The 26,466-nt window shown below is 34.7% G+C and overlaps 1 protein-coding gene across 2 annotated transcripts in view; it reads right to left on the reverse strand.

The window, feature by feature from the left end:
• Positions 1–26,466, reverse strand: part of LOC140449191 (uncharacterized) — a 103,386-nt gene that overhangs the window by 13,530 nt on the left and 63,390 nt on the right. Inside the window, exons 1-3 of one of the 2 annotated variants that reach the window (XM_072542352.1) lie at positions 11,813–12,305; positions 6,241–6,628; positions 2,418–2,692 (exon numbers count right to left, since the gene is read on the reverse strand). In XM_072542352.1, coding sequence (XP_072398453.1) covers positions 2,418–2,692; positions 6,241–6,628; positions 11,813–11,920 — 771 coding nt within the window. In that variant the 5' untranslated portion in view covers positions 11,921–12,305. Of the gene's footprint in view, positions 1–2,417; positions 2,693–6,240; positions 6,629–11,812; positions 12,306–26,466 lie in introns of those variants that run through there. The other variant, XM_072542353.1, reaches the window with a different exon arrangement.

The raw sequence follows: 26,466 nt of genomic DNA on the forward strand, positions 1-26,466 counted from the left end.
AAATAAATGAAAAGTTTTATATGCTGATCCAAATATTTTCGGAAGCTGAAATAAGTTATAAGTTATGTATAATTTTATATACTGCAGTTCATTATGACAACCTATTATTGCTTGTCAAATTTAACGTGATACTTGGCCGATTTGAAATTAAGCTCCAGCCACGATGCGCATTCGACCACAACACAATTCGTCCTTATTATTTCTTGGCTCTTGGAAGTGCAAGGAACTTGTATAGTCTACGACAAAGTTTTTTTTTATTTTACTTATGTTTAAAGTTACTGTGTGTTGAAGAAAAAATATCGTATTACAATAGATTTGACTTTTTAAATAATTATTGTTAAGTATTTTAAATTATAAACATGGATTTTCATTCAAAATTAGAAGGCAGTCTTGTCTGGACAAACGAGGGAGGTAATAACAAATATAATTATTTTTATGCAGAGCCACTATAAAACGGATATAGCCACTATAAAACGGATCTCTTGTAAAATGAAAAATACAGAAGAAGGTGCTTCTACATCATTTTCGACGCCCAACAAAAGAATGAGATCTGCTCCAAAATCCACCTTGGGCGATTGTGACAAAGGTTTACTTCGGCGTATAATAATAAATTATTATGTCACGGAAAAACGAGTTCCTACATTGCGACATATAACAAAAAAAAATTAATGAAAACAATATTTATACAGGGTTGCATGAAACTTTGAGAAAAGTGATGAGAGATATGGGATTTCGATGAAAGAAAGCGAAGAATAACAGGAAAATCTTAATGGAAAAACCCGATTTACAAGTTTTTATTTAAAATAAAAATTATTCTTAGGCTATTTTATTGTGGCATAATAATGTAATTTACTATTTTTATTGGGAATAAGCTACAATTTTAGTTTAAAATAAGTTTATTTTGAAGTTTCGAGTTCCACTTTGGAAATCGTTAACTCAAAATACGAAATACCAATAAATTAAACAAATTTTGTTTTTGGTACTTGGTAAAAAAATTCTTCTAATAATTTTATTTTATCTGACTTATTCATATTGACAACTCAGTCACTATTTGAGATATATTTTATACGATATATTTCTACAAAATCTCCTTACGGAAATAAAATATTCGGGAAAGTTAATAAAGTTATACAGTTTAGTACCTAAATACCGGATGTTGACAGCCATCCCAACGGGGCTGGTATTATTCTATTGTAAAGAAATAAACAACAGATTAAAATATTTATGACATACTAAAATTTAGAACTACTGCTCTTTTATTCTTATACAGTTTACTGTAACGCAAATGTAAAGCTTTCATCTCTGCCAATATTCCTCTTATAAAATTACAGAACGAGACATTTATAGAAGTGTTCGAAAAAACTTTCGCTTCAACATGACTGAATGGTCAATATTAATGAGTCAAATAAAATATAATTATTAGAAGAATTTTTTTACCAAGCAACAAAAACAAAATATTTTGTATTTTGAGAAAAATTTCCGAAGGAAAAATTGAAAAGTCAAAATAACATACAATATAGACATATCATAGAAGTTCCATTAATAAATAAGGTCACTCTCTGTAAACTTGTAGTACGGAGTGTACCAACGAGGCGAAGAGACCGAGCGCATTATGTATCTCTTTTCTTCCGAATGCGTTCTCACTTAATTTTCTACGCAAGTGGACAAATTTGTCAAGTACAGTTCATCCCAAACCCTTCTTTCAGTGCGTCATATTTGATCGAATTCTCTCTAACACATTAAGCTAGAAGTGACAAAAAAACGTGAGTCTGTGATTATTATACATAAAACTTAGAAAATTATTTATCGTCAAGCTAATTCTACTTACGGATGTATAATTGGCTGGAGTTTAGAAGACGCTAAATAGATATCCAATCAATGATGCGCATAAATATAATTTGACGCAGATTGTCTCGATTGTGACAGTACTTTCACAATGTCAACTGATAAAATGATAATTGTCATTCCAGGTAAGTATTATCAGACATTTTACAATTTAATTTTGTATTTATTGCCATACAAATATTTTAAATATGCCGAGATATATCGAGAAAGAACAAAATCTAATATTAAAATTATTAAATTATTTTCAATTAGAAAAAGAGAGATTACGATCCTGCAATTGTCAAATTTAACTAAAATGTCATGTAATAATACTCGACGTTCTTAAAATCCTATATGACGTCAAAATTAGTGACGCACTGAAAGAAGGGTTTGGGACAGACTGTATCACCTTAAATTTGACAAGCAATACCGAAATTGATAAATTATTGTCATTAGTTCTCTTATTATCACCAACTTCTGCCTCAAATGAACGAGATTTATCTTCTTTCAAAAGAATCAAAACGTATTGTCGAAACACCATAAAACAAGTGAGAATGTCAAGCATAATTCACTACCATAAAAACATTACTTACATTTTCAGTTTTAGCGGTAATTCCATTTGTAACAGGAGCTTTTGTGTATAATTTTTTAACAATTCCATTATTATTATTATTGGTTAACATACTCTCTTTTTCATATAATTGTGTGTGATCAACTTCATCGAATCCTATGCGAGGCATCTCTTCGTTTTCCAAACTATCACTTGAATTGTTGTTATCCAACATTTCTATCATTTCTCTGTACGACTTAGAATGAATCGCGTCAGTTCCATCATCAATATATCTACCAGTTTCAAAAGGTTCTTTTCCTAAAAAATAAATTGCTGTGCTACAGAATTAATACGTAAAATAAGAAAAAGATCAGAATAAAATCTATCTATATAAAAGGGTACTTGAAAGATGACAGGTCACACCGTTCGTCCAGTAAACTAACGACGCCATCTAGGAAAAAATCTGAACTACCGCCATTTGACATTTCAATGATATTTTGTTCTTGAAAGGATACGTTTAATATTAGTATAATTAATAATTAATTTTAGTAATATTTTAAAGTTAGAATTTAATACAAAATAATTTAAAGCTTGATGTTAGTTTAGATAATTTTAAATGGGACTTTATGACAAGTGATACCTCTTGAAAGGTATTGAAAATACCTATTCAGTCATAATAATTTTCTTTGAGTTTAAGCTCATTTTGATATATAAATTAAATAAATACTAAAATTGTAGCTTCTCATTTAATTAATAAATATTGAACAACCGGTGTTCAAAATGTTGTTATGCAGGGTAAAGTATTTGGCAGAAGAGGACCGGGACGCCGTCGTATCTCGTGGTTGAAAAATCTCCGACAATGGTTTGGGATGACCTCAGCGGAGCTGTTTCGCAGAGCAGTCAACAAAACCATGATAGCCTTGATGATCGCCAACATCCGGACCGGATAAGGCACTGAAGAAGAAGAAGGTGTTCAAAATGAACTCAATCTACATTCTGATAGTTATGCATCCTATTTCTAAACTTTTGCCCTACTTGTTCAATTGCGTCGGGGAAAATTGTCCTACATTCTTTAACAATTCGTTGTTTCAAAATGGATAGTCTCTTCTCCTCTATATAGTCGATTATGTCTGATTGCACTCCCATTCTCCGCTTAATCTCTGCGTTTTCAATTCTGTCTCTTTTTGTAAGTCTACAGCTTCTCCTCAGGAACTCCATTTCTACTGCTCTTATTCTACCTCTATTTCTCTTGTTTATTGTCCAGTTTTCGGACCCATATGTCAGGATACTTCTTGTCAGGGTATTATATATTCTCTTTTTTGTCTTTATCGTAATGTTCTTATCCCACAACACTGAGTTTAGTTGTCTTATACAGTTTCTTGTTTGTCTCAGTCTGTTGTTTATATCTTCTTCTGTTGTTCCCTGGTTCGATATTATGGTTCCTAAATACTTGAATTTATCTGTTCCATTTATTTGTCTTCCCTCGTCCATCTCTAGGTTTCTCATATCCTTGTTTTCTGTTGTTAGCTATTAGGTTTTCTCTAAGTTTATTTCCATTCCGTTGTTTTTATATTCTTCTTCTAGTTTTCTGAGCATAAAGCTGAGATCTTCTTCATCTTGTGCGATGACTACTTGATCGTCGGCAAACTTAAGGTGTATAGGTATTCGTCTCTTACTGGTATGCCCATTCCTTCGCACTTTCTCCTCCATGGTTTGAGTGTCTTTTCCAAGAATATTTTAAACAGAGTAGGGGACGTAGCACAGTCTTGTAGAAGTCCTTTTGTCGTCTTAAATGGATTGTAGGCTTTATTTCCACATTTAATAGCTACTTTGTTTTCTTTGTATAGTGCTTTAACTGCTTTTATTAGTGTTTGTCGGATTCCGAGATCATTCATTGCTTCCCATAATTTGACTCTAGGTATTGAGTCATATGCTTTCTTTAGATCAACAAAGGTCAGATGGACCGGTCTACCTTTTGCCATTTTCTTCTCTATCAGTTGTTCCAATGTGTACGTATGATCTAGGCATGATTTTCCTACTGTGAACCCTGCTTGGTCTTCTCCAATTTTTCCTATTATTTCAGTTTCTAGTTTTTCTTTAATAATTTCTGACGGCCAGGTCAGAAGAGCGGACAGAGGACGCTGGATAAACAAAATCACAGAATGGAGCCCGATTGGAAGAAGAAAGAGAGGAAGACCCGAAGGTCATTCAGAGATGAAATCGACGAGGCTATGGAGAAAAGAACCCTGCGAGATGGAGACTGGAATGACAGGGAAAATTGGAGAAAACGGTTGAGTGAAGGAAGACAGTGAAAACTGTGGAAATCCTTAGTAGTAGTAGTGTTTCAAAATGTTAATATTGTCGGTTGTTAAAGCATAAACTTTGGATTTCAAGTATCCAAACAGAAAAACATCTAATGGTGTGAGGTCCGGTGACCAAGTTGGCCATTCTATCGTACCTCGTCGTGCAATCCATCTACGTTTACCGGCTACAGTACGTACCATTCTGCCTTTGTGAAAATTTAAACGTCTCTTTAAACAATAATTACAAAATGTTAACTAAGAACAACTAACTAAAAACAACTTGACTAAACTAGAAATCAGAAACAGAAACAGAAACTAAATATTGAGCTATAAACGATTTTGCAAACTAAAAACAATTAAAGAATTGACAAACGTCGACTTTTTTGACAAATAACCCAAGGCGGACGTAAGAATTTTGATTAATTAAATGCCAAACTAGAATTTTAATTCCCTGATTTCTTTATCAACTCCTTCTCTCCAACTTCTTCTAGGCCTTCCTGGTCTCCGCCTAACTCTTGGTTGCCATTCAAGGATTTGTCTTGGTATTCTATTCTGCGGCATTCTCCTTACGTGTCCGTACCATCTGAGTTGTGTCGTTTTGATGTCATCAACAATATTATGTGTAACCCCCATGATTTCTCGGACTCTCTCGTTTGTTATTCTGTCGCGTATGGAGATTCCCGCCCAGCGGCGCCAGAAGTCCATTTCTGTTGCTCTAAGTATTTTCTCCGTTCTGTCTTTTAGGAGCCACACTTCGCATCCATATGTTGTGATACTTTTTATTATGCTGTTGTATATTTTTCTTTTATTTTCCTTAGAAATGTTTTTATCCCACAGTACGCTGTTCGGTAAGGCTATGCCTTTCATTCCCTGTGTATTTCGTTCCTTAATGGCTGCATCTAATTTTCCATCCTGAGTGATTTTTACTCCTAGGTAGTTGTAGTCCTCACATAGTTTGATCTCTTGATTTTCCTCTACGAGAAGGTTATGTTGATCTCCTCCGATACTAGAATTTTAATATTTATTTAATTTATTCGTCAAAATCACCTTTTAAATCCAAACAAAATTATTAAGATTGAATAGGTACTCGTATATTAAAATAATTGTAGTTTCGCAATTAATTAATAATTATTCTAACGTTCGCCTCTGGTTAATTGTCAAAAAAGTTGACGTTTACGTAAAAATAATTCGAGAATTGTCAACTTTGTGACAATTACCCAAAGGCGAACGTTAGAATATTTATTAATTAAATGCGAAACTACTATTTTAGTATTTATTTAGTATTAAACTCAAATAAAATTAGTATGGTTGAATAGGTATTTTTAATATCTTTTAAACGATGTATTACTTGCCATAAAGTCCTATATAAAATTATCTGTCACAGTGGCGCTGAAACGTCATCTGTCACTATTACGTCACCTGTTATGACTAGTTGAGAAGCCTACGTCTGTTTATTACCTTCCTCCAAATTTCACTATTATAACAATAACCGTTCAAAAAATACGAGGAAGGAAATGGACTTTTGACTAAGACTGTATATATTTCTTAATAATTATTACTTACCATTATCATTTTCATACAGCCTATTTACAACTTCTCTTTTTTTAACCAGTGGTTTTCCATTTTTTATTATACTACTACTGCTTTGCACAGTACTTTTAACAGTCGTCTTCATGGTTCCATTTTTTCTTTCAATATTTACGTTTTTATTATTACTTTTTGATTTTAACGGTTCTAAAGGATAACTTTTATCAACTCCGGCCTTTTGTCTCCGTTCGTCGAACATTTGGCGTACTTTACCTCCAAGCAAACCAGTATTTGAGGAATTTAGACTATCATTACTGCCGGCACTGCCTCTTCCAACTCTATCAAACGCTCTTTGTTGTTGATTTTCGTATAACTTTAAAAGCTTTTCTTCTTTCTCTTGCATCTGCTTCTGTTGAAAACGAGCCTGAAACAGAAAAGTAAATGTTTTATAACCGTAAAGGTTTTATTTCAATTAATAACAAATTTTGGAGTATCTGATAATAAGAAATAAATCAATTTTATTATTCCACGACTAAAATAAGACATATTCTTTGTATGGAATATAAACAACCTACAAGGAACTTTCTTTAATTAGCTATATACCATAAATAACAAAAATTTTAAAAATAAAATAGACGGCTTAGGTTTCATATTGTTACAACGTACCACTGATATGCCTATTCAGCCTCTTGGCTTCTTTAAATCGAGAACTCATGGCAAGCTTACCATGAGTTCGCTAACCTGACACTAATTCGACTAATCTGGTGCTAAATCAAAATATTGCTATTGATGAAAGCGATATTGTGCACACAGAGCATCTCAAAGAGGTACTTATCAAGAGTAGTTATCTTCCAAATGGACAAAGTGTTATGTGGACGGAGTAATTCTACCTTCTTTACATTATTGTCTGGAGTAAATCTCCAATAAATAAACTCTAAGATTTAAATACCAGCTTGAAGGGTACTACGCATAAGCTTGGTTGATATAGTGACAAACGAAGAGGTATTACAACGTACAAAAAAACAAAACCAGGTAGTGAAAATTGTAAAAATACGAAATTCAAGTATTTTTCCCGTGCCATGCGACACCCAAAACATTATGGAGTCTACCATCTTATTATTTATTGCAAAATGTGTGAAAAAATGGGTCTTGGTGGAAGAAGAACATCATAGCTCGGTAACCTATGTGAGTGGTTTAATCAGTCTTCATTGTCACTCTTTAGAGCTGCGGTAAAAAAGTTATAAAAGCCAACATGATAGTCAACGTTCAATAATGGACATGATATGGAGAGAAAAAGGGTTTTTAACACAAATTGTTTGCATGTTATTATGGTTTTTATATTTACTACGTGGTCATAAAAAACACATTCAGGTGATTCCACTGGGTCTTTGTTCCGCAAATTATTTGGCAATTAAAGTTGTATAACTATATGCATTATGTTTGAATGTCAAAATATCTACAGAAATTAGAAGGTTTTTCATTTTAATAACTTAGAGTGATAAAAGATCATTAATGCATTTAGAATAACCGAAAATTTTAATATGTTTTGGACCATTGTTTTTTATTTATTGCAATGCGCGCCTGGTATGCAAAATAATATTTTCATTTAGGTCTTTCTAATACATCTCCACTTGACATTACGGCGACATCATCAGACGATACCTCTAACTCTAACTGTGAACGTGATAAATGAAAATAACTGTCTTTCCTTTACTTTCTTCTGTGTCTGTAATTCAGAATCCAAGAAGCAGAATAATATTTACTAAAACCAATAAATGGTTTCTTAAAAAACTGCAAAAAAGTTACAGACTTATTAAGAGTGGAAAAGTATGTAACACTTCGAGTGTGGTTATGTACTTAAATTTATTACTCGACTACCTCGAGGAAATCAATTTAAAAAACTCTTTTATAGCAGTAAAAAATAAGGTTATCAAATACTACAATAAAACAAATTGGGTGTACTGTATTTCTCTAGTAATCGATCCCCTTCATAAATGGGAAGCTTCTGATTTATCAGAATGGAGCCGTTTCTTAAAACAAAAAACAGGCAGAGACAAAATATGAAAAAAAGAGCCTTAACCTGGAAGCAACAAGAAAGTTGGATGTTTTTCTGAGTCCTCAAGTGATAAGAACGATCTCAAAATTGTGCTACTTTATAAGAGAAGGGTTCGCCCTGAGGACGAACTGGATATCTAGCAGAAGAACGAGAAGACAAAAACGTGGACATCTTATCTTGATGGAAACACAACCAGAATAAATTTGCCTCCCTGGCTCTTTTGGTCGGAGATATCCTATCAATTTCAGCTACGTCTGTATTAGCAAAAAGGCTCTTCTCCAGAGCCGGCTTGACCATGAGGAAACGAAGAAGCCAGCTCAATGAGGATTCAGTGACTGCGATTTTTTGTGTTAAGTAATGGCCAAAAGACTTTTTTTGGTTTAATTAAAGAATACTTGTAGATACAAATAAATAAAGATTTGTAAAATATATCGATATTGAAATAAGTTTATTGGCTTGTGGCTCTATTATATATACATAGACGGCATTACATTTTTTTTAAATATAAGAGCAAAATGCTCATCTTGCAATAAGATGTTTGTTTTACCCCTATAATACGCTTCATCCAGTACGTATGAAGAGTGTGAAGATAACTTAATTATCAATTATTAATAATGTGATTCTGATTCATTTGTGGAGTGAATCATCATTCCTAAATATGCATATTTGTCCACTTGTTCGACGTTGGTTCCGTTTATTAGAAGATTCTCGTTATTTCTTATGTTTTTGATATTTTCATAAATTTCGTCTTCCTGACATTCATTTTTAGTCCGTACTCTTTTCTATACTCCGCTATTATGGTCACCAGTCTCTGAAGATCTTTAATATTTTCGGCTAGGATCACAGTGTCGTCCGCATATCTAATGTTGTTAATGGAAACTCTATTTACCTTTATTCCAGATGTTTCACTTTGCGATTGGCGACAATACGCATCCCTGTCTCACTCCACATCTAATTTTAATTTCCTCTGACAGCTGTTCATTAACACTTACTTTTGCTTGCTGTTTGTAGTACAAATTTGATATGATCCTGAGGTAGTTGTAATCAATCTTCTTTGATTTCAGGACATTTATTAATTGTTTACGTCATACTTTATCGAATGTTTTATTATAGTCAATAAAACATGTGTATATATCTTGATTGACGTCCAGGCATCTTTGTATTAGTATATTAAGTGAAAAAGAGCTTCACGCGTTCCTAGGCCTTTGCGAAAACCAAATTGTGTATCATTAACGTCTATATCCAATTTGTGATATATTCGGTTATGCACGACTTTTAGTAGTAACTTTAGCACATAAAATATCAAGCTAATGATGCAGTAATCGCTGCATTTTCTTGCGATTTGGACCCGTCTATCCAAAGATAGAAGAGTAAAAAGTCTCACAAGGAGTACGACAGGCTTGCGTCTTATCACCGCTATTATTTAATTTGTATTCGGAGTCTATATGTAGGGAAGCATTAGATGAGGTCCAAGGTAAAATCAATACCAATCGAACTAGATAAGCAATACCGCCATAATATTAAGCGATGCACAAGAACTGTAAAAAAGAATAAATAAATTCAGTTTGTCATAGCGAAATATAAAGTTTTCAAAAGTAAAATTGTAGCATTTTTAAGGATACCAATAAATTTATATTTGTATGCCAAGGGACAAATAATAGATTAGGTAACCTCCAAAAAATATTTGGTAACAAGCAAAGAAAACATTTATTAGCATAAAAACATTTCTTATAAGACTAGAACTTAGTCTTGAGCACAGAATCCGAACGATCAGATGTTACAATTTTTCTGTTTTGCTGTATGGCCGTGAAAGTTGGACAATGGACTGAGAAACAGTAAAAAATAATAGTTGCATTTTAAATGTGTATACAGACGGATGCTACGGTTTCCATTGATACAAAAACTTACCAACAATGAGGTACTTTGGAGCCTGAGTAAACAAAAAGTGCTAAGCATGATCAAAGAGAGAAAAATACAGTACTTGAGTTATGTGTTAAGAGGTTAAAGCTATAAGTTACTCAGGATCATATTAATAAGTAAATACAAAAGTAAAATATCAATAGAAAGACACCAGAACTCATGTCTGAAGCAAATGAGGAGATGTTATGACCACTCATCCTCAGAAACTTGTCGCGCAGCAATTTTAAAAGAAACATTTTTATATCCAACCTTCAAATGGAGATGGGGGAATAAGAAGATTTTTTGTTAATAGCTTTTTTGTATCTTTAATAAACAAGGTAGCGGGTAGATACACTTTACGATCCTCGTAAAGATAGGTCTACTTCAGGGTCGCGACCATGCCAACACGAGCCGTGGTTAACTCTCACTCCCTTTGACTGAGAGGGCACCACATCACAACCTATGATTCTTGTCCAATGACTCCGAATTGCATAACCTTTCCCAGCATTTTTCTACCAACCAGCACAAGCCAGCGTGTTAGAGAAACGGCCAGTAATCTTCGTAAAATGAGAAACGAAGAAATTGCATGGCCACATTCTTTAGAATACGTAATTAAATTATCCGACGTACGGCGAAGAGGTGAAGAACAAATGATACTTTCGTCGGGAAACCTATTGCATTATAAAGAAAACTCTTCTAATTTATGGTAAATAAAAAACATACAAAGAATATATTTACAATAAAAAATATAAGTGATATAGTTATATATCTTATCTACAAAGTAAACGAAAAGATTCTAGTTCAGATCATCCTGGTAAACGTACCTACCAGTGCCCCTACAGACAAATAAGTTTAATGGTTCTGCGATGACGTTACCACTGCGATACAAGACGTACCAACCAACTATACTAGACCTAACGCAACAAAGAAGGAAAATGAAAGATAAGTACACAATGAACATTGCAGAGCTGAGGAATTTAAACGAAACCATTTTAAAAGCCGTGAGGAAAGATACAAGGAAGTTTTAAAAATAAATAAACGGCTTATACTATAGAACAAAACAAAAACCTTAATGTTCCAAAACGTTGAAAGTTGAAGACAGGAACGAGAAATATTTATAAGTTAAAAAAAAACAAGGACATGCCATATATAAATAACAAGAAATCTTGAAAATCATCGAAGAAGATACAAAACATTATATTGTAGTCGATGCTCACATGTTTAGCAGTGGACAAAACGGCTGATGATAACGATGATCCCTTAAAATAGATATACCTTACTTGAAGTTTTAAGGCGAATGAATAGAGAACGTGAACTCACAGAAATTGTCAAGAAGCGTAAAACGTCTTATCTTGGACACATATTTAGACACGACAGGTATAACTTCCTTCAGCTTATTATAGAAGGGAAAATAGAAGGCAGACGCGGCCCGGGTAGACGACAAATGACCTGGCTGCGCAACATCAAAGATTGGACAGGATTAGACTTTCAAAGTGAAATAAGGAGAGCCCAAAATAGGGAAGACTTTGCAGAGGTCATCGCCAACATTCGCTAAGAAGACGGCATCTAAAGAAGAAGAAGATACCTTGCTTTGACGAACTATTGCCGCAACCCTACATTTAAATTTAAAATTATTATTTTTGTAATACTCACATAATTTGTTTTAAACATCTCTGGAGTTTTGAAATACTGTGCTGCCCAAGAACTCTCGATATCCATTGACACAACGTTGTTTAAGCTGGTCGATAAATATTTATTCATTTTTTATACACGAAAATATAACTAACGTACCGTACTTTATTTTAAACAAGAAATGGTATATAAGATTGTCTAGTTAATGTGTTTTTGCTCAACAAAACAAAAATATTTTGTACTAGTTAGTATTTTTATAAATTAAAGAATAATTTCCTAAAACAAGCTATGTTATTAATTAAAATACTTGGCCGCTTCAAGTAAAAATGTATTGCATTTATTTGTTGTCTAGTGTGTTGTGATTGTGCATTAATAAATTAATAAAAATGATCTCTACTATGTAGTATAAAAAATAATAATTTCAACCCATCACTTATAAATTATTGACAACTTGTACAGACGTCAGGTGTCGCGATACAAAAGATTGTCGTGAAACACTCGTTCGAACATCTACGTCGGATCTCTAAACTAGACCTCTACCGTGGATTTGGTATGCATGAGCAAACAACCCCCGTTGACGAACATGCGCTAAAGGGGGACGGGTAGCGAATGCAGGAACTGGGGTTGACAGGTATCTGTGGAGCGTGGGTTAAAAGTAATTGTGTTTTGTATGTTTTTTTTTCAAATAAAAATCAGCTGAGTAAAAAAAAGAAAAAAAAACCAACATCTAAATACCATTTATAGTCATGTTGGGTATTGATTTTTATTTTCTACCTTCTTTTTGTATTTTTGTAATTATTAAAATGATTCTTGTATTTATACTTTTTATTTTAGTAAATATATACCGTTCTTACAGATCTTCTTTTTATAATTTGTTACATACATACACAGAAACTAGTTCTTTTTCTTCTTCTTCTTTCTCTTCCTCTTTATAAGCAATTCTGCTTGTTCATTGGTGGATTAATATGTACCTCTATCGAAGGTTGTTACTTCATCTTTTGCGTGGTCGTCCGATACTTTTTTTTTTTTGCCGATTGATGTCTTATCTCTTGCCATTTTGATAACACAGGTCTCCACCATTCTGCTCATGGATTATTCCATTGCGTATTTCCTTTAATTCGTCTCATTACTCTCATCTCTGCCATTTCCAGTAGCCTTTGCGTTGTGGCTGTATTGAGTCTTGTTTCTGAAGCATATGTCATTATTGGTCTTACACTGGTGTTCCGAGAATCTGCCTAAATAAACAGAGGCTATTTTTGGAAAGCCATGTTCTTAGAAATTAAACGTAAAAAACTACGTCACAGATCACGGGAATTATTATGCATCGTAAGAAGGTCGAATCAATTTTAAACAGTTAGTACCAGTCCACTTTTGGGGCGTATAGACGTTGTCGTTTCCGCTAATATTCGGAGATTGAGAGTCGAGAAGTGCTTTTCACCGTTGGGGGTTATACAAATGTTGCTAGTTATCTCGAAATGAAAATCATGGTTTTTTTATCGATGAAATATGTTCGCAAGTAGTTGGAAAGTATTCGCACGTAGCGTGGAGAATAGTAATAGTTCATCTATGGTAACTCGTATCAATACCATACATTATAATTTGAAGTATTTGTAATAGTGTAAAAATTAGCTAAGAGTAGTTAGTATTCATGCAAGAATAAATCCAAGTGTTTCAACCACATTAAGGTTCAACAACAAGAAGGACCTGTAAGGACAGCCAGGATTCCAGTTTTAACCTTGCTCAGGACAGGACTTGGTAGATATAAAAACATTTTGACATTTTATTTGAATTCTGAACTATTTCGTCATGGTATATAGTGTTTACTGACTTCATATTTCGGTACAAAATTGTGCTAAATTAATATTTGTATAAGGTCCATGCTTTTAGTATTAGCGTTTATTCAGAAATAAAATCTGTATTTACTATACTCAACTTTTTATTCTAATTTATATTAAAAAAGGATTAGACAAACTTACCATCCCGGGACGGGGTGTGATTAAAATCAAGCGTTGGTGAAATTAATACAGTCCATTAGGGGTCATTCGGACGCCTCTTAGTTAATAATAATAAGGCACATAGCCCTCATTAATCAACTGGCTTTATAAATTCTTGACTTCATCTCAGTGTTAATGTGTCTGTTTCGCCATATAGTGTTATTAAGGCACCCTGTCAGTCTATTTGCTTTTACATCTGGTTGGTTCTTGGCTGACTACTATTGTTTTAGTTTTTTGAGGTGAGATTGTCATATAAAATTCTTTTGCTTTTATGTTAAATCTGTGGGCCAGTCTTTGCAGATTATCTTCGTCTTGGTCTATCAATATTGCGTCGTCAGCGTAACAGAGTATTTTTATTTCTTTGTTTCCCATTCTGTATCCTCCTCCTCTGTTAACGCTTTTGATGATTTCATCCATGATCAAATTGAAGAGCATTGAATCCTCTTGTCTTATTGCATAGTAACCCCTATGAACCAACATGGTATTCCATTTTATTCAACTACCTCATATGTGGTCTCCCCAGTTTTTGTTTGTATGTCTAGGGTCTCTATTAATGTTTAATAATCTTAATCCATCTCCCATCTTTTTTTCTAATAGTATAACCTACATATTTATACTTTATTTTTGCTCTTTGGCAGGTAGTATTTTTAACTTTTGTGCCGTTTTTTGAACTAATATTGTAGCAATGAACATACCAATGAACATGATGAACAATGTCTATCATAGGCGACTTTTCGGGAAGATTGAGAGGTGGTGATCCTTCGACTGAAATGTCGAGATCGCAGAAGTGCAAACAAGATGCCAGACGTTCTAGTCACTGATCTGTGTTCTTAGTATTCCAGACGAGAAGACATGAAGCCACTTTATTCTCATTGCACATAACCTTTGTGCTGTTAAACGAACTGCAAGCTAAAAGCGTCTGGCCATGAGCTAGACGTGAGCTTGTAGTACGTGCCCCCTTTGGCGTAGAAAAGTAGGCTTCTTGGAGGAGACTCGCTCAATGTGTGGACCTTATTCCCACCTGCGTTTACCTGTTTGGCCATACTGGAAGGAATAATGGGCAGGTGCTCCTATAGCAGCACAGGTACTACGGAGAAAGTGGAGACCTAAGCTGTAGCAGCCAGAGTACCATTCTGGTGTCACTGTTATTGGACATAGGGGTAATGGTTTCACTAATGGTCATATACCCAAAGATCAGTTGTACCAGGGTCACGCTTGCCTCATTTTGTTCGTTTTGAGTTATTGAGAATACCTTTTATTTTTCAATATGTAGCTAAGTTTGTATCTTAATTTCTATAGTTTGATTGACTTTATTTACTTTTATTCTATCTATCTATCTATACAGCCCTTGCTGTCCAATTTTGGACACAGGCCTCCTCTTCCTCCTTCCATGTCTCTCTATTGTACGCAGTTTGTATCCACTTAGGGCCTGCGTGTTTCTTTAAGTCATCTGACCATCGCATTTGTGGCCTTCCTCTTTTTCGTTTGTAACTATATGGTCTCCAGTGTATAATCATCTTACTCCATCTGTCGTCTTTCTGTCTTATGGTATGTCCAGCGAACTTCCACTTAAGGTTTGCTATCTGCGTTAATACATCGATCACTTTTGTTTTGTTGCGGATCCAAGTATTTCTTTTCTTGTCTGATTGCCTGATGTTCACCATTTGCCTTTCCATGGCTCTTTGGGTTTTTGCTATTTTTTCCATGTTGTGGGGTATAGTCCCCCATCGGGCGCATCCCCGGGTGGCGGATAGGGGAATGTCTCCCAGATATGGGTGGTACCGGGGAAATGAAATACCCGACGTGGACCAAAAACTAGGAAAACAGTAGCGTCTGATCCAGAGTGGACGGCTACGAACAGAGTCTGACCCAGAGTGGGCGGCTGATACAGAACTGACCAACCCGTCTGGCAAGCGAGGTGTTTTAATACCAATAAACCCTCTTCAGGAAACATGTCGAATTATAAAACAAACGGAATTTAATTTTATTATGTGTCCCAAATGGGACACACACATATAATTTTCAACACGCCTACTTTATTTGTCATCACCTTTGTTTTGTGTTTTATGTTCAATCCAAATTATCTGGCTTCTTGGTCTAATTAATGTACCTGAGCAGAGTATGGGTTACTTGAGACAGACGGTCAAAGTCCATTCTGATGTCACTGTCGGTAAGCGTTGAATCTGCATTACCGGTTGAGCATAAACCTTAGCCAAGACTGGAACCGTTTGTCAACTGTCAATTCATCTTCTTTTTCTTGTCTAATGTCAACTGTCAATACTTCTTTGTCTGTCAACTATCAATTCTTCTTCTTTTTCTTTGCTAATGTCAGAAAATATGAAATTTGGAGACTCATAATACATAAATATGCAAGTATAAATGCAGATCTATTAATTTATTTAGAACAGCAAGTTTAAAAATAAAAATAGCCATTATGATTGCCAACCTCCGTAAGGAGATGGCAAAAAATATTAGAAGATATTTACGATGGTGTCAGATACTCGAACTGATGTGACAATTTTAGTTTTAGTCAATTTTAAACAATGTTTAATTTATTTATGTTTTTGGAATACCGAAAAAAACTTTCTAGAGTTTTAGACACGCAATAACCAAATGGATTATTTAGTAAATATATATATATTAATTCAGCATGAAAACATTTATGTTAAGAGCTAAAAAACATTAAGATTTATTTCGCAGGCAGGTTGAAATAAAATGTAGGACTATGTTACCGCAACAGTACTTAAAATACAATTAAATACCAATAAACATATGACTCAGCTGAGAGTTTTAAAAAATACTGTAGTCGTAGGTGTTGCAGGTGACCGTCACACAACCGCCTCATTACCAGCGCACGGTACCAAAAAGGTGAATTAACTGTTAGGCCGATCTTTTAACATATTTTATACAAACATTTGAAAGGCCATAAAAGTTAAACACAATTTTAGCAAAATATAAAAATACAAACATGGAAAGAGGCAGTACTCGTCACGCAAGTGGTTGTAAACAATTTACTTGAATGTTTCTTCATTTTTAATCTAGTAGAGTGATTTGATGTGAAAACTGGTTGTTATCCTGAACCAACTTTAGCATCTTCTTTTAGTAGAGAATACCGTTTCCTTACATTTGATTATTAAATTCCAACTTCTTCTTCTTCCTTTGCCCTATCCGTTTCGGACGTTGGCTATTAACAAGGCTATTTTGACTTTGTTTACGGCACCTCTGAACAGTTCGGTCGATGTTAGTCCGAACCATTGTCGCAGGTTATGCATCCATCAGTGTCGTCTTCTTCCCGGTCCCCTCCTACTGTCGATTCTTCCTTGGACTATTAACTGTAGCAGCCGGTACTTAGTATGCCTCATGACATGTCCGAAGTACTCAAGCTTCCGTTTCTTTATAGTGAAGATTATTTCTTTGCTTTTGCCTATTCTCTGCATTACTTCTACGTTAGTGATGTGGTCTGTCCAGGATATCCGAAGAAAACGGCGATATATCCACAGCTCAAAGGATTCTAGCTTCTTCAGGGTGGCTTCCGATGTGGTCCATGCCTCTGCTCCATAGAACAAGACCGGGAAGACATAACACTTGACCAGTCTTAATTTTGGTTCCATTGAGATTTTGCTTGTGAACCACTTTTTCATATTGTTGAACGCGTTTCGCGCTTTTTCAATTCGTGATCTTATTTCTGTTGACTGGTCCCATTTTGTGTTGACTGTGGTTCCAAGGTATGTGTATGTCTCCACTTGTTCTATTTTTCGGTTGTTTAATGTCAATTGCATCAGAGGTTGTTGTGTTCTGCTGATGAGCATGTATTTAGTTTTGGTTGATTCCAACTAGACCTGGTTTATGCAATTTCAAGATGATATAAGATTTTAAATGTAATGATTGGATTGATGTACACCTTATGTTTCGCTGATGACCAAATACTAATTGCTCAGGATCATGACGACTTGAGTTACATGACTCGGAGGCTAATAGAAGAATATAACAAATGGGGTCTTAAAGTCAACATTAAGAAAACTGAAACCATGTGTATTGGAGGGACAAAGTAGTCCATTATATTAGACGATGGGGTAGAAATTAGACACTGTGATGAATACAATTACCTGGGTACGAACATAACTCAAGATGAAACACTCGATGCTGCTGTAAAAGACAAAAACATACAGGGTAGTAAATCCATATCCATGATGAACGGCATTCTGTGGGACCAAACAATATCTAAAGCGAACAAACAACTCATATACAACACCATTCTTAAAAGTCTAATCACATATGGCAGTGAAGTATGTCCAATGAAACAAAGAACAGAGAAAATGTTACTAGCAACAGAAATGGACTTCTGGAGAAGAGCAGCAGGCAAATCACGAAGAGATCGGATACCAAATGAGAGAATACGAGAAATGATGGGAGTTAAGCATACAATAGTTGATGACATAAAAACAAAACAGTTAATATGGTACGGCCATGTACAGAGAATGCCGGATGACAGGATTCCGAAACAGATTTTGACGTGGACACCACAAAGGAGAAGAAAAAGAGGAAGGCCAAGAAGAAGCTGGAGAGAGGGAATTGAAAAAGAACTGAAGGAAAGAGAAATCCCTCCAGGCCTATGGTTAAATAGAGAAACTTTTGGCAGGATGAAACTGTTACAAGTTAAAGGCACGCTTTTGTAAATAACTTATCTACTGGTTTAAACCCACCATCAGGAAAGGGACGCAGGCTGATAATAGTACACATTGGCAGTTCAGACGGTTTTGTTGAAGGTGGTTTATTAACTTTTGAATCAACTCGAATCAACTGAAGGAAAGAGAAATCCCTCCAGGCCTATGGTTAAATAGAGAAGAATAGCGGTTAGGAGTCGGAAGGCGTCGGAGAACGCTGTAAACCGATAGTAGAATTGGATTGATAATATTATGGTCTAAAACTAGGGTCTAGTAAAAATCTTTGACTAGACAGAGCAGGACTTATAATGGGTAATTTTCAAAGACTATTACTATCAAATATTTTTACGGATCATCTAGAAAAAAAAATTTCAAAATATTTATACTGTAACCATTTAACTACCCATCAGCAATGGTGATTAGCAGTGGAAAACAATATAGTTCTCATCCTTGTTTTTTAAACCACACATCTTATAATATATCTTCAATAATTTACCGAGTTTCAAACTTTATTTTGAGATAAAGAAAAAGTTTTTATTATTTTGACGTGACAACGTCTTAAATTAGGTTGTGGCTCGGAGTCACTCATGAAAAAGTGTAACGCCCGCTCACGTCTGTTACGATGAGTCACCGAACGAGATAGAGGCCCGCCGGACCGGCGAATGCCTTGCGTCTCTCTCCCACTCAAACATGATCGGTCCGCTGCGCGCGCAGCACTAGAGAATTAGGCGCGTTAAATCGGTGCGTGCTTGTGTCTCTGTCTTTCTCGAGCGTTCTTGGCGTTGGAAAACCGAGAAAGCGTCATAATACAAGTTCACACGTGTGGTTAAAGTATCGTCAGCTGTGTCTGTAGTGAAAATGTGGAGTGCTTAGATTCGTCATTTACAACAACTACAACAATAAAGGTAAATAACTGTACACTAATATTTCATTATCGTAAACTATGATTGATTGATTAATTGTTAGATTGACACAAAAGTTGAGAAACTGAGTTTATAGGTTATGTCATACTATTGACAAATGTTGATAGTGTTAAGTAAATTATTAGTTTAAATCACTCTGCAATCAATCGTTATTCAGTCGATTGAGAAGAAACAGCGCGTTTCAACTGCAAACAACTATTGTGCAATTTAATAATATACATATCAATAAATATTCTACCGAGAAAAAGACGTTATCACGTAAAATCTTCGCCCGTAAAACCGACTTTACAGGCAACCGATTTTTTTTTTAAACGCTCAATTTATTTATACCTGAATTAGCTGTGTGAGTATTATACTTAAATTAGTCTTATGTAGAAAACATCCACTTAACGTTTCTTTACTTTATTTTCCAAATATTATAAATAAATGACATTTTTCATTACAGATTCGTACGAACTGGCCTACGTACGTACAACTTATATGCAGCAATTCAATGTCGACTTTCACATGTCTTACGAAATCGGTCAGGACTCACTTGATTCGTTCGATAATGCTTTTGTTTGGCCGGCGCGGTGTCTCCTGTTATTATTTTTCCATAGATGGAGATAGTTGAATGCCAAAAATCAGAAGTAGTAAGTAGTATTCTCGGTACAAGATCTGACAAGGTGATAAGAGGAGTCATGTTAAGTACGTTGTCAATAGTTATTAGAGATTACATAGTATATTTTTAATCTCAAATCTGATCTTTTTTTTAACTCTGTTCTGCATTCGTCATTGAACCAGTGGTTTTTCTAAATCTTAAAAAAACCTTAAAAACCATATTTAACTTAAATACATAAATTACACAAACAGTTTTACACTTCCTTGTAAGTTTTTATAATATAAAATTATATTCTATTTTATGTTCTTTGGATACAAATTTCAATTTTGTATTATTTGAAACGGAATTAGGTTAAGGTAATTATTTATGCTAGGAAATCGCTAACAACCATTTTGGTGGTATATTATTATGTAGGTTAAAGTAACTTTCAACAATACAAAATGATTTATTAAGTTAAAAGTTAATTATCGGTTTATTTGATATTACGCAAGGTTTATAAATGGATATTTGAGTTGAAGGTTCCTCCCTGATTTTAATGACGTAATAAGTGATCAGTTTGCATGGTTGAATGAATAAAAGAAGATTAGATGTGTTTTTTGTTAAAAAAAAAGCAAAACCAAACTTTAGAAGACTTGTTTTTCAGAAGGACTCCTTTTCAGAAGAAGGACTGAAAATTGACAAGATATGGATACCAGTATTAAAATCCAAAAACACCCTTCCCGCCAAACACGAAGAAAGAAAAGCTACTACAAACGACGACACGCCCCCTTAAACCGAAACCAGTGGAGGGGAGGCGAGTGGGAAATATAAATAGTGCCTCTGTCGTACGGCCGTAGCGTCCTCCTGGTTTTCAGGGGTTTCTGGACGATCTACAACCGCCGCTATCGAAGAGGATGTCAAGTTTCGAGAGTCCATCTTCGTATTTAAGGAGTTGATTGAGATACCGGCCGCTACGGGCAAGAAGTTCCGCCGAGCCTTTGTGGTAGGTGAGGGGACACCGGTAATCAGAATTCTCTAACAGTTCGAGCTTTCTTACAGACAAAATATTCTTACACTGAATTAATATGCATTAGAATTCTGATGCGTGGTGTATAACTCAAGTTCCACAAAGATGTCGGTCTTCTCGCTTTGTGTAGCCGCGTTCCCTCTCCTCGAGAGAGGTACAAGAATGCCGACAATGTCGACTCTTCCTGCTGCCAGTCCCTTCGTATAGCTACCTTTTTGTTAACAGTAATTCATATAGTTACTATTTACATATGGTTTTGGAGACGAAGCGGTATTGCAGCTCAACCTGATCGGAAAAGCAATTACAAGTCCCCGTCGGGACTTTTATTCGCTCTTTACCGTGACAGGCCCAAATAACGCTGTGGTCAGTTCGACACGATTTGAGATAGTTCTAAGACCAATGTCTTTTCTATCTCAGAAAGTCGTGTTCTACTGTCAGGAAGCGTTTTGTAGTCGACACGCCGGTTCTCGTACACTTGATGATTTAACTTCTAAATTGGATAACCATTATTAGGTATTATTCTTCAATTTTGGATGTCTTCGACGATAGCAGGATATTGGTTAATTAATAAAACTCAAAGGTAGCTTGGTAGCGCACCGAACCAACAAGGTCTTACGGGGCTAGTAGTGTATGACGACTGGATCCCGTTCGGAAGATGTGTTGCTCTTTTATACACACCGTGTTTGAGAATTTTCAGCACACTTCCGCCGAGAGGCCAATGACAGCGCAGTTAATACCGAGCGCTGTGGTTGGCCGGCCAAAGTAACAATCTTTGTCGTGATTGGTTACCTTGGCGACACCTCCGTAATACAACTCAGCGTCAATTTCAGGTTACAAGCGAAGCAGTAACATCTCCAGAAGATGCCAACCCCTAGTGTTTGCGAAACGTCGAAAACTAATCTCAGAATACAACGACCTAACAGCCCGAACAAACAGTTTAACAAGTTAGACGATGGCCGTGAAAGCGTAACGCAGTTTATAAGAAGAATTCCCACGATTACAAAAGGTTTATTCTGTCATCTTAGCGCTAATTAATTGTTTCTTGCGTATAAAGTAAATTTATAGCAAAAATGAGACGAAACGTCAGAAAGGCAAGTTTTTCATCAACAATGTAGCCAATAAAATATGCAAAACTATGTTTTTAAATACGCTGGCAATTTAAAATTCGGTTGTTATATTGGCTTTAAAAAAAAGACAACCTGGGGATGAGAGTTATTACTCTAGAGGACTAACTGAAACTAAATTTTACTCTTCAGAGTTTAAATATCAAAAAATGTGTCAACTTTACATAAAACACTGTGCAGACATCACTAAACCTACGTCTAAAATTGCTAAAAAATTAGTTTATACACATGTTTTTAATACACAATTTGAGCCTAAATTGAAAGTTGTAAAAAATAACACATGTGATACTTGTTTTATGTACTGTAGCCAATTTTAAGTAAAATATAGGACTCCCTTTTAAATTCAACCGACCAAGAAAACCTACAGAAAATGTATGATGCTCAATTAGCCGATCTAAAGCAAAAATATGATTTAAAAAATGCTGATAAGGATATTGAGAAACATACTAATAAACAAAAAGTATTGACTGCATATCTGTAAAAATGTTTGAAAAAAAATGTAGTTGAAAATATTTAGTATTAAAAAATTTATTGAGACAATTAGGCGTTTCCACACTTCTGTTTTATGTATTTAAGACTTTCCAAACTACATAAACTCATAAGTGTTACATATGGTTGAACTCATATTGAATGGGAGATTCCAATAATGACTGAATATACAGAATAATCAATTTGAAAAACCAAAGTTACTTACTAATAATATAAGAGAAATGGCAATTCTGACAACATTGCAAATATCAAATATGGAATGTCTGTATCCCAAAACAGTTGTACCTCAAATTTTGTTCTAGCAGTTTACGAAATAATTGGCTGTTTCCAGACTTTTGGGCGACTCTCTATATTATTTCTTAACAAATACAGTTTTTATGTTTATTAGTAAAACATTATAGCAGACCTGTAATAAATTAATAATTCATAACTACAAGACGACCACAAACCATCTGATATCCTTGCTCTTATTTCTAGCCAAAACCAATTAAATTAAATATAGATATCGAACAATATAACCTTAACCTTGAGTATGTCAACAAATAATAATAAGGGGACAGGCACTTTCGTGTCTTCTATAAAAGGAAATGTAATCGATGGATGGCCCAGTTTTTGTAAACTTCATCGCAATAAACAAAAATGTAAATATTGCGGTGGGTTATTTTGTATGACTTTCGGAATAACCAAATATACTAAACCACTTTGATAATATTGGAGGAGATACACATGAAACCTTAATAACATTTTAAAAACGATACAAAATAATAGAAAACATATTAACATTGTATAAACAAAAGTTTTAAACTCACCGGAATTTTCCTATATATTTAAATATAGCAGAAAAATGTAAAATGTTTCAAAATATTAAAAGCTTAACACTAGAAAGTCGGAGGGGCCAATTTGGCCCCTGTTGCGATTTGAAGTTATTGTAGTTCTTTTATTTGACACAATAATAATTTCATATTTTATGACTTTTAATATTTTGATACAAAGTCTTATTTAACGCAAAAAATATTGTTTACTAAATTTATTAAATGGATTTTCTAACAAACCTACCATAGAAGTCTGAAGGGGCCAAACTGGCCCTGTATTAATTATTATCGTTTTCTCGGAAATTTGACGATTTCTTTTAACTTTCTGTCGGATAGATAAAATTATGTTTATGTACGTTTGTTCCTAGAAGGTATTTTGTTACATACTGTTTGTTCCTTTAAAGTATTTTGTTTATTGAGCGGTTTATTAGGTTCTGCTGACTCTCGTTTCTAGAATATTGAAACATTCGTTCAATTGTGAAAATTCAAGACGACTGTAAAGATGTCTCGTCGTGGACTATCAGAGCTTGAACTTCTTGAAGAAATACGAAAAATACAAGAAGATGTTTCGGGAGGTGAATCTGAATTTGCAGAAAATAATGAGTCAGACGATGAACAATACGTACCACCACAAAATAATGATTCAAGTGACTCTGATGCTTCAGAGCAGTTAGAAAGTTTTATTGTACAAGACTCACCAATTTATGTAAACACTGCTTCTACAACTCAACAGCACGAGTCAGCTAATTTTATCGTGAATCCAAGTGCATCTACGCCAAGTCACAAGAGAAAAAGAGGTCAACAAGGAAAAACTATTTCAATCGGAGACATCGAAGAATCGAAAGACGGAACAACGTGGAAAGTTATTGATTCTGGATCAGTACCTGGTAAGATTATGATTTTTAGTATCTTCATATTCATTGAATGTTTGCTCATTACAGGACGCCGCGCTCAGCACAACATTTATCGAGAGGAATCAGGTCCTACGTCGTATGCAAAAAGGAACGTAAGGAACAATTGTGTGGTAAGTGCTTGGCATCTAATAATCAACAACAGCATGTTACGTCATATAAAAGAATGCACTATTGCAGAAGCACATCGATGTTTGAAAAATGACACATGGACTATAACGTTGGAAGAACTGGAGGCTGCACTTGCTATTATGTAGGCAAGAGGAGTCTACGGCGAAAAAAATTTCCCAACCAACAGCTTGTGTTCAACAGTATGGGGTCCTCAGTTTTTTAGACAAACTATGCCACGAGACATTAGGACATTATAAAATATCTCAGATTTGACATAAAGCAAACGAGATCTGAACGATTGAAAACCGACAAATTTGCTCTAGCCTCTGCGGTTTGGAATGGATTTATAGAAAATAGTGGTGCATACTACAAACCGGGAATAAAACTTACTGTGGACGAACAACTACTGCCTTCTAAAGCCAGGTGCCCGTTCACACAGTACATATCAAATAAGCCGGATAAGTTTGGCATAAAATTTTGGCTTTTGACATGCGTGAAATCAAAATATATTGTAAATGGTTACTCTTATACTGACACTGATCATCTACGCAAGAAAGATACAAGTGTTGGTGAACATGTTGTTTTGCGGTTAATGGAAAATCAACTGGGAAAGGGCAAAAATGTTACGACAGATAACTACTTTACATCGTTAAAATTGGCCAAGGCATTGCAAAAAAAATCAACAAGTCTTGTGGGTACTTTGAATCGCAACAGAAAGGAAGTTCCTCTAAGCGTAAAGAGTAAAAATGGAGAATTATATGTTACCCATATATTCCAGAGCGACGAAAAGATAACACTTACTGCATACCAAGGAAAGAGTCACAAAAATGTGCTTTTGTTGAGCTCATTACATCAATCAGTGGATGTTGCTGTCGAAAAAAAACTTCCTCAAACAGTAAGTTTTTATAATAAAACAAAATACGGGGTTGATGTAGTGGACCAAATGGCGCGTCCTTATACTACAAAAGTTGCTTCAAGACGATGGCCAATGCACGTGTTTTATAACATTCTTGACTTAGGAGCAATAAATGCATGGATTATTTATAAAGAAGTTACTGGAAGTAAAATCAGTCGTCGTAAGTTTATTTTTCAGCTGTGTGAAGAATTACGGGCTCCATACCTTGCCTCCCGAAATCTGGTACTATACCCAGCACCACCGGATTTACCAACCACCAGCACTGTTAATAGCCAAAAAAGAAAAAAATATCAGTTAAAAATGTTTTGTAAAGGAAATCATACTTCCAATGAGTGCCACGGCTGTAACAAGGCAATGTGTGGCAAATGCGAAAAACTGCAAACTGTATGGTGTTCCAAATGTTTAAAATGAAACTAAAAAATTAAACCAAATTCTATCGTCAAGAGATATAATTTCTTAAAACTGTATATTTTTATTTTTTGTTTATTCCCAAATAAATAGTTAATTCTAAACTTGGTTTTTATTGATTTAGGAACTTGGGGCCAAAATGATCCCTTTGGGCTTTCTAGGTAGGTATGCTAAGCCCGACTTTCTAGTGTTAAAACAGTTTGAAATATTTCGACACCAATAAATGGATAAAATCCTGTTAAGAAGAGAAACTTAAAAAAAAATATTCAAAATCTATTTAAAAAAATATCAACTATCTAATCTAAACCATAAAGTTGGTCATCTTTGACAAACTTTGACAGTTAAATCACGAGACGTCAGGAGAGTGATTTTGTGAAAATTTCATAAGCGAAAATTGCCGAAAACTTTTTAACCCTTTTGATTTTTGTCAAAAATATTGAAAAGTATTGATATTGAAAAAATCTAGTTAAGAGGAAAACTTTATTGACAAAAAAAATTTTTGGTGAAAATTATGGAACATCATGCAACAATGTAATATTAAAGTCACACTATTTTAAAGCTACAGTATACACTATACAGTATGAAACTGCAAATAACAGTACAGCCTGGAAATTTGCATCTTGACCTAGTGCTCTCATCCCAATAGGGAAAATGATCAAACCCATCTTTACGGATGCCTTCTTGGGGTATTTCTTTAGTGGATCCCTTTTTCGTTT

The sequence above is a fragment of the Diabrotica undecimpunctata genome, chromosome 8 (assembly GCF_040954645.1).
Source record: "Diabrotica undecimpunctata isolate CICGRU chromosome 8, icDiaUnde3, whole genome shotgun sequence".
NCBI lineage: Eukaryota > Metazoa > Arthropoda > Insecta > Coleoptera > Chrysomelidae > Diabrotica > Diabrotica undecimpunctata.